General features: G+C 34.5%; 1 protein-coding gene across 1 annotated transcript in view; it reads left to right on the top strand.

The window, feature by feature from the left end:
• Positions 1-14540, top strand: part of ITGA4 (integrin subunit alpha 4) — a 33557-nt gene that overhangs the window by 13699 nt on the left and 5318 nt on the right. The window contains exons 12-24 of the mRNA XM_042874938.1: positions 257-347; positions 1450-1495; positions 1879-2033; positions 3313-3467; positions 6075-6224; positions 6807-6883; positions 9422-9572; positions 10255-10353; positions 10780-10859; positions 11207-11293; positions 12531-12621; positions 13400-13507; positions 14288-14407. Of these exons, the coding sequence (XP_042730872.1) occupies positions 257-347; positions 1450-1495; positions 1879-2033; positions 3313-3467; positions 6075-6224; positions 6807-6883; positions 9422-9572; positions 10255-10353; positions 10780-10859; positions 11207-11293; positions 12531-12621; positions 13400-13507; positions 14288-14407 (1410 nt within the window). The remainder of the gene's footprint in view (positions 1-256; positions 348-1449; positions 1496-1878; positions 2034-3312; positions 3468-6074; positions 6225-6806; positions 6884-9421; positions 9573-10254; positions 10354-10779; positions 10860-11206; positions 11294-12530; positions 12622-13399; positions 13508-14287; positions 14408-14540) is intronic.

Here is a 14540-nt window from a genome sequence, read left to right on the forward strand (position 1 = left end):
TCCAGAAATTTTTATACAGACTGTGATTTATAGTCATGATATAACCTTTTCAAAAAAATAAAAATGTTTTAGAGGCCTCAGGTTTGTGGATATATCATTTACAGCAGTGGAAGAATATCACTTTTAGAGGTACAATTCCACAGGTAGACGGATGACTGCTTTCAGCAGCAGGGTGGTTGTGCTATCTACTTGCATTGGATATTGTAACACAAAAGTTACTTTCCAGAAATAATTTTCTCTTCTTTTTCCCCCTTAGAGAATACAAGGACAGCAAGTCAGTGCTTCTTTAAGCATGTTTGGACAGTCAATAGCAAGCGGTATTGACGCAGATAACAATGGTTATCAAGGTGATTTGAACAGTTGTGACTGTTTTTCATTTTAAAAGAGTACAAATTCATAGGCAACAACTTCACTGCTACTTGTTACTCTTAACAGAAGAAAATCTGTTATTAAGATGACATGATCTAGCATTTTGGGAAGAAAAGAAGTAAAGCTGAAGACACATTTTTTATGGTCATCTAACGGTTATTGAAGATGTAAAAGAAAAATATAATAGCAAGATCATAGCACCCAAGAGAAAGAAAAATATAATTTTTACTTTTTACTGTAATCATTTCATTAGCTAATGTCACAGTGAGATAGTTTGGGTACTGGAAGCACATCTGTTGGCCAGTCTAGTGTGCTACCCTAAAAATCAATCTGGTCTTCACGTAGTCTGGATCTTGCTAGGAGTCAGTGAGCTCAGCAACACTAAGTCTGTGTGCATGGCATATATTAACCTGACTCAGGACTCATGGCTTTGGATTAGGACTGTTATGGACACAGAAGTGCTAATTTTGTGTAAAAACTCTTTGCTTTATGTATACTGTTATAATGTTCTGCCCCTATACAGGTAGACATTATGTCAGGTCTTAATTATGTTAAAGCATAAAGTTCCCATGACGTGTATGTTGTAGGCTCTGCTTATGTAAGTAGCTGTATGTTTTTCCTTATTACATTAGTAGTTTTCTGTTAAATTGAAATAAATTATATTTGTTCTAGCTCTACTAAATTCTATGTATAATTTTAGACATGGTTCATACATAGTAATATAATTGAATTGTTTTGTATATGTGTATGCATACCATAGCAAAATCACAGTTTTGGGTTTAAAAGAAGGCACATGACTCTTGTTCAGCTCAATTGTATTTCTGTGTCAGCTGCATAAACTTGGAATAAAAATCAGATCATCCTGTTACAAATATCTGTAAGTCCAGCAAATGGCCAGGGGACAAGTACTTGAGCAATCATTTTCTGTACAGAGAAGCATGCCATATGCATGCCTTCTAACAAATAAAGGACAAGTCATTTTTAGATGTTGCCAAAAGATGAGTATGCTACATAGTATTTGTACCTGAGAAGTAATTCCTGTTGACAATTCAAGCTTGTTGATCAATTTTTTTCATACAGATATAGCAGTTGGTGCATTTCTGTCTGACTCTGCTGTGGTGCTGAGGTGAGGTTACTACATTTTAGTGCTTTTAAAGACCATGCAGTGTAACTGTTCTTTGTAAAATGCAATTAAAGAAAAATTACTAGCAGATTGTAACCTCACAATGTTTTTCTTGGTGTCCTCAACTTCAGTCATTTGGCTCCAGAATGCTATACACCTGAATCACTTAAATAAACTCTTTGATGAGAAAGAAAAAACCCTTCTGAAATTTCTTAAGGCAACAAAGACTTTGCATACAGTTACTTAGATACTTTAAAACGCAGATAACTTAAAAATGATAATACTAAAACAGAAAAATAACTGCTAGAGATTCCGTGAGATTCTGCAGAGATATTGTAAGTTATTCCTGAAGCATTTTGTGAATACTGACTCTTCTGTATTCTTAGAACAAAACCAGTGATAATTGTTGAAGCTTCCTTAAAACACCTGAAGTCAATAAATCGTACTAATTTGAACTGCATGGAAAATGACCAGCCTGCCATCTGTATGAATCTGGAGATATGCTTTACCTACACAGGACGAGAGGTACCTGGTTATATTGGTAAGCTATTTCCCATTTATGTATTCATTTGAAATGGACACTTTTGCAAAATAATGCTATTGGTATTTAATGAGTAATGGTGTTCATTGGTCTGAGTTCAGGATGAAATGAAAAACTATAAAAAAAAAATGGATACCTCTTTTAGCTCCTGCAATGTCCAACCATTACTTTTGTAAAAATATTTTGAGTAATGGCACATTCTTACTAGGGCAATTTGAACTGTGTGCCTTGTAACAGGTAGTGATATCAAAAAGTGAGGAGGCATCATGGTGAGGATGAAGGTGGAATTGCAAATTGCTTACTGCATCTACAGTGTAACCTAAGAACGTAGTGGTAACTGGTAACTAATTGTTAGCTACCTCACTGGTTTGTGGCAACACTAAACCTTTCCTCTGGGGTTGCGTATAACCATTCCACAATATTTTCAGAGATTTTGCATTAGCACTGAAAATGGTACCATGGACACGCTATTTCTAGTAGCTAAATTAGCTTATATAGTAGTGATGTGATTAAAATTCCAGCTTGTAGCTTTGAACTGCATTGTAGTGATTTTGTTTCAGATAGTCATTTTAATACATCATTTTAATATGTTTGTGAGTGAGATAGTGGGCCACAATGATTTACAAAAAACAGAGTTCTGTGAACACCTTACTTACGTTGTTACATGTGCTCTAAGATACAGTCACAGAATCATAGAGTCATAGAATGGCTTGGGTTGGAAGGAACCCTCTGTCATGGCAGGGCTACCCCCAACCAGTTCAGCAGGGCCCCATCCAATCTGCCCTTGAATGCCTCCAAGGATGGGGCACCACAGCTTTTCTGGGCAGCTGTGCCAGCACCTCACTACCCTCTGAGTAAAGAATTTTGTCCTAACGCCTAACCTCTTTCAGTTTAGAGCCTTATCCTACTCCTGTCAGACCATGTAAGAAGTTGGTCTCCCTCATGGTATATGAAGTCAAATTACTTAAAACTTCTGTATAAGAATATATGTTAACCTTTAGAAAAACATTCCAGAAAATACATGCAATGGTAAACTTTAAGTTCCAAGCTCCTATCTTTTAAAATTCATATTTATTATATATGATGGGCAGTCAAACTGGACTACTCTTGCTGCATTTGAATGTAAGACTTACCAACTTAGAATGTTTAAGTGGAGCATTTTATGAGTGTATTTAAGGAATGAGTGAAAAATGTGATTTTATCATAAATTCATGGAAATAATGAATTCATTACATTGAAGTTTTTATAACTTTTATGTTCCTTATTTTTTATTTTGCAGAAATGTTTTATAATCTGAGTGTTGATGTGAAGAGAAAAGTGGATACACAAGCAAGATTTTATTTTTCTGCCAATGGAACATCTGACACAACCTCTGGAAGTATAAAGATTTATAGAAAAAAAAATGTCTGCAAAGGTCATCCAGCATTTATGAGGGTAATGTAATTTTCAATATGCATTGCTCTGTAAATTCATTGTTTTCTTTTGAAAACACACCTGCTGAAAAATAATTTGTTTTGTTTGCAATGGCATCACATAATTTCTGAAGTAAAATATTTGTGTTCATAACTTCCACAATTGATACCTTTTAGTTCTGTTGGTTATTCAGCTTTCTATAGCCAGGGGCCTGCTATCTCGACTGTCAGAGAAAATGTGCATAATAATCATCATCACATTAACAAAGTAGGACATGAGCATTTTTCGACTTTTTTTTTTCACCCTTTTATGGATGGTGGACTTAGGCCAGTTTGTAGCAACTAAGTGGGTATGGTGTGACATACGTTTTCCATGGGAATAGGAAGAGCACTCGTGGGAATTCCATGAATAACTTCAGAGCTAAATGATGTGACAAACATGCACTGTGCCTACAGACTGATCTGTATCTCCCTACTCCTCTGCTCACAAAAGTGAATCCTGTACAAATCTATGCTCTGCTGGGAATCTCAATGTCTATCTTGGACTGGATTAGTGTCATGAATGTGGTTTCCATTCTCTGTCTATAAAGTTGTAGGGACAACTTTGCTGTGGAAGGAAACTACTGGTAGAATTGCTTGAGAGGAGTAGCCACAAAGACAGCAGTGCTGGAACAGTAGTGGGCAGTTGGCAGGAGGTTCTGACTTAGAAATGAGTTAGTACAAAGATAGTCAGTAAGACTCTAACACCAATAGTAGCCTCTAAGTCCCTTAGAGAAATGTAGTACGCATGCTTGGTATATCCCTCTGAATGATGAATGAAGGACCCATCCTAAAAGTAAGAGCTGCAGTCCAGACAAAGACAATGTTTTTAAGGCCATTCTGTGAATAAGAAAAAAATACAGTGATTCAATCTATCAAACATCTTAGAAGCTACCCCTCTCCAGCAAAAATTTGGAGAGCACTCAAGAAGCATTTGAAGTCCTAAGGTACAATCAAACAATAAAATCTACTGGATAAAGAGGAATCACAATTTACTAAACACAGGAAAAATTAAAAATTATCTCCTGTAAGGCATTACCTAAAAAGGAAAGTAATTCTTTATAGAAATATTAAGGACAGGGTATATTTAGATGTAAGGAGAAAAAGGGTAATAAAATAATGACCTAGCTCGCCTGGCCTTTTCTTTAAAATCCTTGAGGTAGCAATTTCATGACCTTTTAGAACAAACATCTGTTAGCATGACTGATGCAGTTGATCCTGCACAGAGGCTGGGAAATCGACATAATCTTGCACAGCTATGAAAACCCTGCGTGTATTTTTGACTCTCTCTCTTTTACTCCTGTTTTGTTGATGACATCATTGGACGCTAATTCTTCACGATAAAGCTTTGAGTGGAATAGAAAGCTGGTGTTACCTCCTGGAAAATTGCCTAGATGCATCTCAACTGGTAGTTGCACCTAAATGAATGTTTCTTAAAGGAGCAGTGCAAATTGACCACATTCTTAGAAGGGTTGTATAGACTGAGAGAGGACTGACTGACAGCTGACCTTGTACAGATTGCTGTACCAGCATCAGCATGTATTTGTGTAGGAAGAAAGATATGATTAGGCTTATCAGCTCCCATAATCTATCATTAACATCTTTTGCTCCATACAGCTCAATTTTTTTCCAATTTTTAATTAATAGCATTAAAGCATCACCATCCACCCACTGAGGTTTCTGTAAGAAAACTTGTGTGATGCTCCTAGAATTAAGTGTAAATGTCTGTCAAGCACAGTTCTTACAAGAGACCATGTACATTTTATGTATTTTAAGTAGAGAGTAATTAATAGCCAATTAGTATACTGAAAATAATATAAAGCAGATGCAGAGAAGACCCTGTGGAAAATTATGAATTAGATTTCATGTGATTTGGTGAAAGCAAGCTTGCAGCTAAGAATTAAAGTGGTGGACATGTGAAAAGGCAATCAGTGTCTATTTCTTATTGTTTTTATTGTTTTTATTGTCAATTTAGTCAGGTTTGCTCTTGTTAGTTCTCAGTGCTTCAAGCTGTTCAGATTTCAAAGGTAGACACTCTGAGCTCTGATCTCCAAATTCTTGCACAGTTGAGGTTTCATATGAAAACAGTGTACTTTATTGAGGAGTTTAATCTCCTTAATATGGAATTGGAAATACAAAGGCAGAAAAATAAAATGTCACTGTGAACAGATTTAGTGGTACTGGTGGAGAACCTTTGATTTAATATGGAAATCTCCATTGGTTTGTTTGACATTATCCCACTATTCAACTTTTTTGCTTTGAGTCTACTTTTACCTGCTTTTGTAATTCAGTAGAATAAGGCAGTATTGTTGATGGATCACTATTCAATTAGACTTCTAATAAAAGAATGTATTCTGAAATGCCTGATGCTAACAATGAGTGTATTATGGTTTTCTGCGTTTTTGATTAACTCTTTCATTGATGAAGACATCTGGAAAAATATTTAAATCATATGGCATAGGAAATTCTTTTACGTGTGAAAAAAACAATAAGTGATCCTGTTTTACTTGGTTCTAAGGCTCCTCATAATTTCTAAAACATACGCATACGTGTCTATATGATTAACTTATTAGGTTTCCAATTTTCATAGAAAGATGTAAGGGATATCTTGACTCCTGTACATGTTGAAGCAAGCTATCATCTGGGGCAACATATTCTACAGAAAAGAGATACTCAAGACTTTTCTCCACTCCAACCTGTTCTTCAGAGGAGGAAAGAAAAAGATATTATAAAAAGCAAGGTTAGTGTGTGATGTCTTCTTTCAAATGCAGTAAGTAAACATTCACATTTTAATCTTCAATGAAAAGAAGCTTCAAAATTTTGACATGCTTTGTTTTAGGAGTCACAGAATTAAAGACAGGAAGTTGCTGAATCTAGTAACAAATGATCTAAATGTGCTCTGTGGCATACTGATAATCAAGGCACAGACACAAGCAACTCTCAGTATCTCTGGTCTCATCAGACCTGCAGTTTGATAAGTTTGTGTAGTAGAGCTTCTCTTGCAAGAGTTACTGTTGTATCATGGAAGAGACTTCAGAGACCTCAGTTCTGGATCCTCTAAAATGCTCTGCCCTTTTAATGTACTACTTTTGAAATCAGCTGAATATGAACCACTGGTTTAATGGTAAGAAGTTAAGCATGAGAGTGGAATGCCTCTCTGTAGCTGTTGGTGCACGGAATGTGTTTGTAAAATAGCAAATCATAACCTATTCTAGGACCAAGGGCCATTAGCCAATTCTATATACATGGTAACAATGTGATACGTTCCTTTTTAAATGCCTTTTTTTCCTGTTTCTTTGGTTTTGTTTTTGGTCTTTTATAGTTTCTTTTTGCAAGAATTTGCTCCCAAGAAAATTGCTCTGCTGACTTGAGAGTTTCTGGAAAAGTTGCTTTTCCAAAGTAAGTATAGATTAGATTTTATCTAAATTGTTCTTTGTTCTCTTGAATGTAATTTAAGTGAATTTGCAAAATTAGACTATGAACTCCCTAAAAAATATATAGGAAAGAAAACTGAGTTTAGTTGAAGAATATTAAAATCATAAATCTTCCAGGAAATGTAACAGAAATGTACCTAATTGAAGAACTATTCTTGCATAATTAGAAGCTCATAAAGTAGCATCAGTCTGACAAAAGTTTACACTTGTATTCATGCTTCATACTAAGAAAAAGAGCAGATAAATTGACAAGCTCAGTTACTTCTGCAGCTTTTACAAAGATGCTGTACTTGCACTGTACAAGAAAGATTCTTGAGTTTTCTACTAAAGCCTTTCAATTATGAGTGGTTCCTTCTCTTCCTTTGCCTAAGAATATCACCATCTTCAGTTTTATACTGCTGAGATAGTTGAGTATTCTGCAAGGTTTAGCTTCTTTTTCTGTTTATGAATTAGCTTACAGTTTCAAAAAATAATTTTGCTTGGTGATATTTTTTTTTTTTATTTACAGCCTGGTTTTCTTTGAGATCTCCTTTAATGTTTCAGTTTTTCTCATTCCTTCCAATTAGATATCATGTTTAAATCTTGTAATTATGCAATATCATTAATGCACTTTCAAAGTATTTAAATAAAATTACTATCTTGAAGAATCTCTGTAACACCAAGCCGTTCTTCGAGATATGTATTCACTGTCATCTTTAGAAAGTTTGAAACTGTGTATCCTCATTTGCATTCAACATAGATATTCGTGGTTAGATTTTAAGTTTAATTTTATCTTCACAACCTTTTTTTTAATTCAGTATTACACTTTGATGTAATAAAGTGAGCTGATTTTATGCAAAAATGAAAAAATAGTACCTGTTGTGAATCTCAGGTTGTTAGTATTTTGTGTGAGAGTTGGATTCTCTTGTGTAGTTTATCACTTTTAAAGTTTAAAGTTAATTGTGCTTTAATCAAGATACAAGGTTTCTCTCACAGAACATCCTCAAATGATACATAACAATGACAGGTAACACATAATGCTGATTAATCACACATGGGTGATCCTGAGCACAAGCTCTTTCATCTTCATAGATTTCAGAATAAGATTACTGTATTTTTTCCTACTCTGACACGTAGCCTATAGCATGAGTCTAAGAATCTAAAGCCCTTTCATTTTCTTAAGCTTTCAGGTTTTTTTGTTTAAGTGATCATAAACTTTTCAGAAGGAAATTATTGTGCAGCATTTATTTGTGATGCTACCAATACGATTTTCTGAGTGCCTCAACTAAGAAAGGAAAACAGATTACAGTGTACCTGCTTAGCATTAGGTACCGGTAGCAGCTTTTCAGTGTAAATAAATAGGCTAAATATCTTGATAAAGTGTGAAGTATCACCTTAAATTGCATTGTGCCCCTGGTATCTCGATTAAAAACTAGTTAGCTGTGAAGCATTAATTTATTTTGTCTAGACAGAACGCATTCATTATCCTCGAACAGCAGAGCAAACACTTTTAGTCTTAAAAGAATGAAATCAAATAGGGATATTGATGTAATGCTTTACTTACTTGCCTAAGTCTTCTACACTATCACGTATTGTTTAAATTGCTCAGATTTTGGCCTGCTCTGTAAATTTCCAGTCCACATCATGCATTCTTTAATGAAGAATGAAATATGATTACCAGGGAAAAGCTCTGGTTCAGCTTTGTTGTTGTCCCAGATGTGCACCTGGTGCTTTTGTGTATTTCTGTGTTAAGCTGGGAGGCATCTTTGTGACAGTGTGTTGTTAATGAGCTTGGCTTTAATGCATATAAGAGGACTGAATAGTAAGCATATAACGAGTAAAATAATTTTAAAATTTAACCTAAATTTAATCAAGCTACTGAAATGTTAACATTGTGTTTCTCTTTAATTCGCTTTTGTCTTGAAACCTATCTGCTTATGCAGTGCTTTTACCTTCTGTTGCTTGTCTAAGTGCCAGCTTCTTTCCCAAAGGTGTTCAGTGACTAATGCTTTGGTTTCAAGCCAGAATATCTGATAAATGTCTATTTCTAGGCAACGCTTCTACAAGTCTTAATTAAACTTTAATGTCAAGCTGAAGTTTACTTTTAGACATTCACAGGGTGTCTGTACTTGTAACATGATTATAGAACATCACATAGATCATGATCACCTACCTTCCTTGTGACCTTGTCACATTGAGCAGATTTTGAAATAGCACCTGAAAATAATGCAGTTGGAGCACATTGCTATTCTCTTCTTTAAGAAAAAGCCCTGTCCTGTAAAAGCCAAGGTAACACCTTTCACATTAATAGCCTCAGGCTTTCAAAGGCACAGTAATGAGCTGACCGTCATCTAACTGTTTTTTTTGTATCTTCAGGTAAGAGGACTGAGAGAACGCCTTAATGATTTCCACCTCAGCCTTTTTCAGAACCACATGAGATTAACTAAAGGAGCAGGAGAAAAAATGTTTTTGCATATAACTATATAGGCAATTATTTTTCACTGGTACTATGATTATTTTATAGGCCTCATGATAAGAAAATGTACCTTGTTGTTGGAAGTACAAAGACGTTGTTGTTGAACATTTCTCTGCACAATGCTGGAGATGATGCATATGAAACTGTCCTCCACATTCAGTTCCCTAAAGGCCTTTATTTCATCCGAGTTCCGGACTTGGTAAGGTCAAGAAAATCTGCCAAACAGTAATCCTTTGATATTCTTATTTCTCAGCCAGACGTTTTCCAAATATGGTGATGAATTGTTGAGCTTCTTCAGATACTGAAAATTAACTCCTTGCACACACATTCAGAAAGCTGGCAAAACTACATCTGAAGTTCTTAGATTTCAACTTTTCTAAACCACAGAATAGGTGTGATTTATTCAATGTAGATTGCTTTGAAATCATTTCAATGAGATGTGGTAACAATAACAAGAAAAGATTGGTTTCTAAATATATTTCTGTATGTTGTTGCAACTTTTGGTCTGATCATGTTTCCAGTGATCACAAAAAACTCTTAAATTGGATCTTTTCCAGTCTTATGAATAAATCACAGACCTAATTATTTTTCTGGTCTCTTAAAATAACATCCCACAGATCCCACAGTGCTCTGTGTAGAATGACCACTTAAACACCTCAGTTTCTCTGATGACAAACAGAACTTAAGTAATGTGATGCATTAATCAATGTAAGGATATGTGAAAGAAATCATGAATAGTACAATTATTCGGTATATTTTTGAATAGTGTTATTATTGTGTATATTTCATCATTAGAAAACAATTTAAGTCTGTGCATGCAATTTGAAGTGTCTGAAAGTAACAGATTTATTTTAATCATTAGTAATTTTCCTTAATTTTAGGAAGAAAAACAGATACACTGTGAAGTATTAGACAAAGATATTCATGCAGTGAAACTTGAATGCAGTATTGGTTATTTGTATGTAGATCAAAACTCAAAGGTAAGCTATGCCTAAAGTTTCTGCTTCAAAAACACTCTTAATATGTTAACAGGATTCTCAGAAAAAAAAAAATGTTCTGCAAAATCTTTCACTCATTCCAAACTACTGTTTCTTGTAACATTGATATCTGCTTGAATATTCTCTGAATAAATTCATTAAGGGACAACATTCTTTTCATTATATATCACTTGATGGTGGTTGGCTTCCTAGACAAATAAGTTGACTAAGGCTATGAAGAATTTTTTTAGACTAGAAGACTGGAAGATGGAAAAAAAGTATTTACTTAGGCCTTAATTTTATTTTTTTTTTAGAAAAAGCAAGAAAATCCAGATGAGCTTAATAAAATATTTTGATTAAAACTGCGTTAAGATATACTGGCATTTATAAAAGGATTTTGGGTGTTGTTTTTTTTTTTTTGTTCTTCAGCTGGATTTCAGTTTCCCTTTGGATGCAAGCTCCTTCACAAGAGCAGACGACGACCTCAACATCATCATTAATGTTAGCTGGTAAAGTCTAATAAAAATTGCTCACTTAAAATTATTCCTAGCTTTTCAAAACATAATTGATAAAACTGAAAAGACTTACTGAAGCATAACTGCAAGAAAGCACATCCACTGCTAACTCTTTAGAAAAACTGAAGTTACAAAAAAAAAAATCACAAAAAACAGCTGTTTAAGCAATAAGCAGGTTTATGCCATTATAAATCTCTTCTTTTTTAGTGTCTGATGTGTTGTTAACAGTAGAATGTTGGAGCTCTTAAGAAGCTGAAAGATGATTAGTATTTGTTTATAGAAATAATGTATAGCATATGATAATGCATTCTACACTAATTTTTCACTCATGGTTTTTATAGCAAAAATGAAGATGAGAATGTGTTACTGGATAACATGGTAACTGTAGCTGTACCTCTGAAGTATGAGATTGATTTAAATGCTCATGGGTAAGTCAGCTCTTGCTATCCCTGCATATCTATAAGACTGTTGTCTAATATCTGTTCTGAGTTCACAAAGCTTTTAAGCACAAGTGTGAGGTAGCTGAAAAATCCTGGAACTGAGATGGTACAGCTACCCTGGAGTCTGCCCCATACCCTTCTAAGCTTTCTGTTTCTACTGCTATGAGATGAGATCAATATCTATGGTGCTTTGAGCTTGTCTCTTAATTAACTGGTATTTCTTAAGAACTAGAATATTTTTTATAGAGTTATTTCTTTAATAAGCAGCATAGTGCTACTATTCCATTTTCTTTAAGCAAAGTTCCTTGGAAATCTGAAGAACTGGGCAGGAAGTTTACTTCAGTTTCTACAAAAAAATTTGAAATACATTGTGAAGGAAGCACTGGAATTCTGAGACTTTAAAATGTGCGGTTTCTCACTTGTGTGAAAAACGCCACTGAAGGACATAATCATGCACACAAAGTCATGAAAGAATCTTGAAAACCTGCACAAATGGAGTTTTATACACTGAATGTGATAAATGAATGCTAATCTAAGAACAAAAATAGATATTCTATCAATTATTCCAGTAACAGATGGCATCAGTTACTAACTCTAACACAGTGAGTTTTGCAGCTGTATTTTACTTGACTATCCAATTAAATGTCTCAGGAAGAAAACAAAGATATATCAGATTTTTATAGCAACTTTCTCCTTATGCCTTCTTTTCTTAATCCTCTGGAAAAAATAGTCAGGAGTTCTGAAAATGCAATCAATTTTTGAAAACTTAAGATGCAGATGAAGATAACAGAACTGAAAGCCCACTGTTAAGGAAATAAAAGGTGCTTCAGGTGGATGCTGAAGAGAAGAACCATCATTTCTCACACCACTGTTCATTCTGTTCTGTTGATGCATTTTCAGTGTGAAACTAGATTGTGATATTGTGTATGCCTCAGACTCCTTGGTTTACAGGGACCATGCTCTGGGTTTGTTGTGGCACATTCACAGAAAATAGTTTTTGGTGAGCTTTTGTGACCTTTTCTGATTTATCTGCCTTGAGTAGAAGTAGTAAAATGGTAGATTTCTACTTAGTGTTCCTGGCTTTACCTAACTAAACTAAAAGCTTGTGTTATTCCTTTTTTTTTTTTTTTTTTTTTTTTTTTTGCATCAGCTCTGTAAGACATCTCAGAGAAAAAGGTTATGCTAATGGTATATATCAAATCCATTAACTTCTAAACTGTTGTAGATTTGTAACACCAGCTTCATTTGTTTATGGAACAAATGAGAATGAAGCATCAGTTACGTGTATGGAGGAGAATATCAACTTCACTTTCCACGTAAGTGCTTTTCTTTGTTACTCTATTATCCTTGGTTTGAAGAGTCATGTTTAGATTATCAGTGTATATTAAAACCAACTTGCATGGTCAGTAAGTTTTTTACAAGTACGAGGGCAAAAAGCAATTTTTGAGCATTAGGTGATGGAAAGTGGTTGTTAATCTCTCTTAGAACACTTTTTTTTTGCACCTGGGCAATCTTCCACTGAATAATCAAACAAGATGATACTTACAGACACAAGATTGAAAGTGGTAGAGCAGTTCTGACTTTCCATTTCTGCTATTCAGAAACAGTTATTAAAAAATTATCTTATGCAAATGAAACTAGGAGCTACTTACAAGAGAATCAGTAGGTATCAAGATTTGTCTCCAATGGACTAAAAATCAGGAAACAGACATAAGTCTCTTACTTTTTCCTGGAGAGCAGTACGTATAACCTCGGGGCAGTCATCACAGATAGGCACAACTTACTCACTGGGTTCAGGGAAACAAAGTATTCTGTAATCCTGTAGAATGAATTAAGCAACCTTTATAAACGTTAAAGCTCCTAGGAGAATCCAGTTTCATTTTCATGACAGCATAACAATGTAGGACCTATCCTGTTCTGTGAAGTTCATGTATTCATATGTTCTATGTTATATATATATGTTGTATATAACATATACATATGTTATATGTTCATAACAATGTAGGACCTATCCTGTTCTATGAAGTTCATGTATTTGTTACTTGAATAGCTACCTTGAATCAGAGCTTTAAACATAACATTCCTCCCCACAAGGTTATCAATGCAGGACCAAGCATGGCTCCAAATATAAACTTAGAGTTAATGATACCTAATGCTTTTCCACCCCATGACTTCAAATTATTCAACGTTATGGATATTAAGGTAAGCACACATTATTTAATATTTTACTATATCTCTGTGAATTCAGTGAATACCAGAAGCGTCGCAGGACTTAGGTACTAAGCATGCATTCCATTTTTATTCCGGTCTTTCAATCCTACCTAATACCTTAGTTCTTAGTAGAGTGCCACTGAATTCAGTTAATCCATCTGTGTGAAGCTTGATCTTTGGCATGCATTTGTATTTTGTTTTGTTTTTTTCCTCAATTCACTCCTGCTATTAAGCAGCAAAGTGTGTGTTTGTTTTTTTTTTTTTAATTTGAAAAAGAAGGAATTTCTGCATTGAACTGCTTGAAGACTTTAGTCCATCCATCAGCCTTAGTTATTTCATATCAAAACAGAAAGTTTGTTGTTATGCAGAACATACAGTACACATTCCTTCCTTTGTAAAACATTAATATTCATCAGTTAAAAAATTATCAGCTAAAATAGGGTACAACAGATGCCTCATGTCTACCATGTCTTTATATATGCCTACAGTTATTGACTTAAATGAGCACAGAGTAGCTCCAAGACCCTTTCTGGCTTATTATATTTTCTTCTCCAAGTGCTCTGTATAATTCACCATAACAGGGAAGTGCAGAAGTATGTTAACTATAGTGAAGCAGGTTGGATAGGGCTAGGATGATCTTCAGCTCCATATATTCAATAAACCTAAAATTAAATGCTATCTTTTTCTGAGCTTCTTGCTTTTTAAGAACTCTGTCTTCCATCAATTATTTGATACTCAAAATCAAGCAGTGATTGTTATTTTTATTTCCAGACAACAGTTGGAGAATGCTCCTACAATGAATATCCCAGAAACTGTAATGCAGTAGAAAAAACTGAAAACATATTGAGGGATGTTGTCACTTTCTTTTCAAAGCCTGCTAAAAGACAAATGGTAAGATCTATCTTTTAGCATCGCTAGGAAATGAATGAGTCTTAAGATGGTGCTATATATCTTAAATAATGAGGTTTCCAGTGCAGGCTTCCAAGTATTGGTGCTGGGACCTGTAATACGTTCGACATAGTTG

This window comes from Lagopus leucura, unplaced genomic scaffold (genome assembly GCF_019238085.1).
Source record: "Lagopus leucura isolate 7727_CA_CO unplaced genomic scaffold, USGS_WTPT01 Super-Scaffold_100012, whole genome shotgun sequence".
NCBI classification, from domain to species: domain Eukaryota; kingdom Metazoa; phylum Chordata; class Aves; order Galliformes; family Phasianidae; genus Lagopus; species Lagopus leucura.